This window comes from Haplochromis burtoni, unplaced genomic scaffold (genome assembly GCF_018398535.1).
Source record: "Haplochromis burtoni strain Fernald_Lab_line unplaced genomic scaffold, NCSU_Asbu1 Contig_109, whole genome shotgun sequence".
Classification (NCBI taxonomy): domain Eukaryota; kingdom Metazoa; phylum Chordata; class Actinopteri; order Cichliformes; family Cichlidae; genus Haplochromis; species Haplochromis burtoni.
In genome coordinates this window covers 328,601-334,647 of record NW_024582470.1, presented here as the reverse complement: position 1 = coordinate 334,647, position 6,047 = coordinate 328,601, and the positions used below count along the sequence as shown (strand labels likewise).

The window sequence follows — 6,047 nt, the reverse complement described above, 5'->3', positions numbered from 1 at the left end:
TATATATATATATATATATATATATATATATACTCATTTAGGGAAACAAAATAAGAGAGCGTTCATGCAGTGTTTTTGTCCAGCACTGTTTACATCGTTAGCTAACGCTGCTTACTGCCTGTGGACCCTGGGCACAAACTGGCAACCGTAAGCTTCTCTGCAGCTTTACAGCAGCTAATCTTTCCCATAAATAACCACCTCAATATCATCTTGCAGAAGATGGGAAAACAGTTTTTGAAAAAACAAAGTGGAGCTGGCAGATTTAAAACATATGTGTGCATATCAGACAATATACATACCAATACTTATATTATATGACAGTCCAATATGGGCCAGCAGTACTGAACGGTTAAAAAAAACAACAACTTTCAATCAGATCTTTGTGTCTTTAAAACTACTCACTATACTCAAAAGTCCATTTAAACCACGCTAGCAAGAGAGCACATGATTTAAATGACTGTTCAAGTCTGTTAGCTGATGCTTGTTAATACGCTCATCTCCACGGTTGTGTGACCACCAGATGACGCATTGTTATTCCACCGCGAGGCCATGCAAGAAGATCACAGTGCTGCAGGGAAATAGTTAACCTATGCCCTAGGTATGCAGCCACGGGGCACCCTTGAAAAACGGTTCATTTAAACTGAGTTTTGTGCTGATGTCTCAAACCACCTCAGGGCAAAGTACAATGGCACAAAATGCATCTTGAAAATGGGTGACCTATTCCTTTACAAATCCATGAAGCATAAATCAGCATGCCAGAGTCGCAGCGCACCAGACAGAGATTCAAAGACACAGAGCGAGTCTCTGTGATGCATTTGTTCCTCCATTTATAACCTCGATGAATGGATTGAAGTGTGCCTGCATTCACCTCGGTGTATTTTTATAATCAGGATGTGTCTGACTTGGTGTGCTGTGCCGAGTCTCGCTCTGCCGGCTGAGGACTCAGGATCAGGTGACCTTGGTGATTGTGGAACGTGTGGACAAGAATAATGAGACGTTTGCTAACAGAGAGTCAGTGGGACCACTGAGGAGGCTCAGGTGGGGATTGACACTGCCAGAAGATATTGCATCTGACCAAGGAGGATGGCAAAGGAGGAAAGGAAAAGCAAAGAAGGTGGCATAAAAACTAAGAGTGAGCCAGAGTGTGTCACCAATCATTTTCTATCCCAGATAAACACGCCGTTTTGATCCCAAAAAAAGCATTACAACTAGATAAAGCCGCCTATAAATAAGCCCAGCTGGTGCTGTACTGAGGCAGAGGGACTGACAGTATTGCCTGTAGATGCATTTGAAATATATGTCTCAGTTCTTCAAACAAAGAATAGATATGACAGTACGGTTCAGACAGATAAGTCACACATCAACACTCTTCTCTCTGTCAACAAAAATTGCTTCTCACCTGGCTTTCTTCCACCAGGATCACAACGTGTCACACAAATAACCAGCGACTGGGTGGAAGAAGTGGCTGAACATTAACTGGAAAGATTTTAGGGTTAAAATCTACAGAACAAACAGTGCAGTGAGGCAAATGACAGGAAGTTCTTGGAAGGGGAAAACTCAACTGTGAAATGGGCCCAATCAAACAGACTGAAGTATCCCATCGTGGAGAGGGCTGCCCATAAGAGTGGTGCCTAAACTTTAAATTACTGCAACACCAGCTGAATATTTCCAGGTCAGCTGAAGAGATCTGGGTTCCCAGTTTTACTTGGGACCTAAAAATGTAAAACTACTCAGTAATTCTTAAGGATAGAAAAAAAAAGCAAAAGATTAAATGAATGTCTGAAAAAATAAATCTGCTTACTGCTCCCCTCCCCTATTAATCATCTTATGATCCCTCGGAAAGGGCCTCAACTCCCAGACTGAGAACCATTGATCTGTAAAATCTACATTAGGCAGTTTGATGTACATCTACTTACCTACAGACAGGTGACAAATTTAAGAGAAAGACTGAATAAATTAGAACACAAACACATCCATCATAGATGCCTCTACATAGGGCTCAGCGGGGTATGAAAATCACATGCTTTGGACTTAACAATTGCCAGATTTCAAGTCAATCTTAACCCCAATGGGAGATACAATAAGTAAAAAAGTAACTAATCGCCTGTTCTGTACTTTAAGATATATTAAGCACATAAACAGGAGACTGACAAAGGCAGCTAGAGAGAGAGGGAGAGCAAAGAAACGCTGTGGAAGAGTGCTGTGTGAGAAGTCCGGAAGTGCAGAGCAACACCAGGTGGTGGAGCGTCTGGATGCAGGCAATCAAAGACCGGTGTTGCCTTGACAACTGTGATGCCTTGTTGATGATAATCGCTGAGCACCTTGCTGTCAGCACCCCCCACACCTAGTGAAGGTCTATTAGTCTATGTGTGTGGACTTATTAAAAGATTAAGAATAAACAAGGGCAGCACTGAAGTGTTCAGGCTCAAAGTTGATTTCTCAACTGTTCTTCTCTTTCTTTCTACACAGTTTCATGTCGCCGTACAGACCAAGGAGCATATCTGATACAGCAGACAGGCCCATCTGTTCACTCCAGCCGCAGTGGGATCTGATCAATAAAGCCCCGGTGGAGGAGAATGTGGCTGCTGTGGTCTCCCACACTGATTGGAATAATGGATCAGCTTTTGGGTCACAGTGGACTCATTGTACCAGCAGCATGACCACTGAGGTTTCCTGCCTCCACACCTCTTTGTTTCAACTCTTTTAATTAAGGAGCTGGGCAGCCGAATTCCCTAACAGGCTTAGCTATTGGCAGCCTTGCAACCAGAACTGATTGTTCAATTCAGGATTTAGCAAGTAAAGCTTTGTATGACCAACACACGCTGCTTTAATTTGTCAGCGTGTCGGGCCTAATGCAACACTCGCAAATAAACATTAAGGCCTTAAAAGCGGGTTATTTACAGAAAATGATGCAGAGTGCATTTCAGCTGAATGCTCTGATGGGCTTTCACTGATCTGATGTGGACCAGTCCTGTCCTCTTCCGCTGCATCAGCTGGTGATTTTCTGAGCACATAGCCACTGCAGCATCCTACCACCTCCTCCTCCTCCTCCACTCTCTCTTCTCCTCCCCCACCCTCCCTCAACCCCTCTCCACCTGCTTTTAAATGCATGGCGCTGCCCTGCCAACCTAGTCTATGCAGGCAGCATCACTCCTCTCAGTCCCTCCAGAGTGAAGGAGGAGGCTGTGGAACAGGATGGATGGTTATCAGCTTGTGCAACCCGGGGGGTTGTAAGAGAAGGAGACAAGATTGGAGTGAGCCAGCGAAAGCCCTCTGCACTTCCCCGTAGTACCAATAATCGATTGGGGAGATGAGAGGCGACCTGAATCAGAATGGCTCACCACAGTCTGACTGAGATCAAACTGGTTTGGCTCAACTGTAGGCTGTCCTGCTCCAAGCATCCAGTGAGTTAACAGGCCGTCAGACTCGCTGCACTGTAATCGGGTAAAAAATTCATTATCAAGTCATTATTATTCTACCTTCAAAAGAAAATCAATAATGATCAGACCCCCTCCTCCTCTTCTCCATGCTAGATGCATGTAATATCATGCAGCACACGCCATCGCCTGATAGATGAAGGAGGGGGACACAGCCAACGCGCACACGTCCTATACCTCCCCCCAAAAGCATTAGTCTTCCAGACCTACATCGGCTGTACATTTTGCTCATCTGTTTCGTAACAGTACACACCAGTCATGGAAAAAAAAGAAGAAGAAAAAACCCAGCTGGATTAAATCCTCTGATCTAGGCCCTGCATCGCCGACACAAGCCTCCGATGGAGGGGTGAAGATGGAAGAGGGGTGGAAACGTATATGTGCTCCAGAAATAATGGCTGCTTGAAGCAGAGTAATATAAACCATTAACAGCTCCAAAGCCACCTATACACAAACGTATATGTGACTCCTTTGGGCTCGGGATGCAGGGCCCTGCCTCCAACAATAGGCCTGTGCATAATTTTGACCCATTCTCATACACACACACATATGTCGATGGTAGCATAATGCTAGTCGGCCTTTGTCCGCGTTGGATCTGTTTGTTTTTGTGCTGCCAGGACGTGCACACATGCATGATTTTGCCCGTTTAGGGACACGAATGGAGTACGTTGTAGGGGTCCTGATGTTGTGCGCAACATTAAAACCACTCGCGGCTTGTTACAATCTGCCTATGCATCACTTCAGGGTACATATCGGGGTCAGGAGAATAGCCTGCATAGACTTTTTCAGTATCCCCCACAGTTTGACTGCGAATGTCTCCGGTTGTTGTAGCTACCGCAAACGGGTCATTTAGTCAACAATGGCCGGTGATTAGACTACCCTCAGAGCCTCGGTGGGGTCACATGCTTCATTCAACTTCTCTGGTCTTAAATATAACACACTATTATTTCTTACAGCGGCCTTGTTTCATCTAAAGGAAATAAAAGAGAAATATCAACCACCTCTCGAACAAACAAATGACATCATCCCCTGAAAGCCACACAACCAGGAGAGAGCGAAGCATCGTAAATAAAACATAGCGGGTTGGGGCGCAGCGACTGTGCTGTGCTCTATGGCTTCCTTTCAGCGTTTTCCAGGACTGCTCGGTCCTGCTCCCACTCACCAGGTTCAGCACCGTCTCCACGATGTCCCTGTTGCTAACCTCCCCGACCTGGATCAGGCCCACCAGCACGGCAAATTTCATCTGGATATTCCTTATCGGAACAGCGGGGTTGATCACCCCAGCCGGGAGGACCATAGAGCCGGCTGCAGACACCATCCTTTCCCCGGTGGTGCCGGAGCCAGCGCCCGCGGCGACCTGCTGCTGCGGTGGCGGCGGCTGATGCGTGGAGGAGCCCGCCGGAGGATGGGACTCTCGGTCCGTGTCCGTGAGCGAAGAAGCAGAGCCCGGTGGTGCTGAAACCGGCTTCTCGCTCGACATTTCCCCTCGGAAACAGGGAGGAGAGGAGCGGTCGCCGCTGTCCCTCACACCTGCTCTACAAGCTCGGGCGTCTGCTGCTGCCGCCGAACAAAAACCATCCACTGCGCAGGTGAAACAAGGGGGAGCGGCGTTTGAAAAACTCTGGAAATTCACCCTATCCACCTGAAAATGTGTAGGGACTCATAAGTGTAGGAGAAAAAAATGATGGAGGCTTGACAGGAATGGAAACCTACGCTTCTCTCGCTTTCTCTCCTCTTTCTGTCTCTCTCCTCTCTCGCTCTCTCTCTCATTGGCAGGTTGCAGTCAGTGCGGTCGTGGAGGAGACAGCGCCATGTTAACGCCCCCTGTCTGCGGTAGCGCGCTTTAGCCGCGCATGCGCAGTGTGGGGATTTCTGGGAGGGTGCTGAAGCGGAATAACATGGAGCCATCCATGCATGGGTTCACACAGAGCACAGCACAGTCGAAACAACTGTGTGTTATTGTGAGTTTTAAAAAAATATATAAATATTGTTTTACTTGTAAATATTTAATAGTGCGAGGGTGCGAACATGGATTAATGATGGAACTTTCATTACATTTCTTTAAGTAGCAGAAATAGGCTGGGTCAACTTCTCCACAGATGTATTTTGGGTGTAGTGCAGGGGTAAATCCAGATGGAGTTTAGGGTGCCTGGTTTCCAGACAGAGGCTGTTTATATATTCAGAAGCCATCCATTTGTCCCACTTACCTCTGTCCCCCAGTTCATCTCTGGTGCCTTTGTTTATCCATTAAGCATCCCACTATTGTTCTCCTGACACTAATCTGTTCTTGTGTGATTTTCTCATTTTCCCCGGTTTTTTTTTAATGTCGTCATCAACTGTCTTCCCCTTCAAGAAATTAATTTTGTCTTTTCACTTTCACACTTTCCTTACCTCATCACCTCTCCATCCTTATTTTGCCTTCTGGTTTGCAAAGCGTGGTCCTTACTATACTGCCTAACTTATAATAATAATAATAATAATAATAATAATAATAATAATAATAGTAATAATAATAATAATAATAATAATACGGCTAATTGTTCTGATATCTTTGTATGACAGGAAATAAAGTAAAAAACCTTCTATTTTCACTTCTCTGTTTTTGTATCCCTT

The 6,047-nt window shown here is 45.6% G+C and overlaps 1 protein-coding gene across 15 annotated transcripts in view; it reads right to left on the bottom strand.

The window, feature by feature from the left end:
- nbeaa (neurobeachin a) overlaps positions 1 to 5,248 on the bottom strand; it is a 98,966-nt gene extending 93,718 nt beyond the window's left edge. For all 15 annotated transcript variants that reach the window (XM_042223327.1, XM_042223331.1, XM_042223330.1 and 12 more), the window contains exon 1: positions 4,597 to 5,248. In XM_042223327.1, the coding sequence (XP_042079261.1) occupies positions 4,597 to 4,914 (318 nt within the window). In that variant the 5' untranslated portion in view covers positions 4,915 to 5,248. The remainder of the gene's footprint in view (positions 1 to 4,596) is intronic.
- Positions 5,249 to 6,047: the final 799 nt, after the last annotated feature.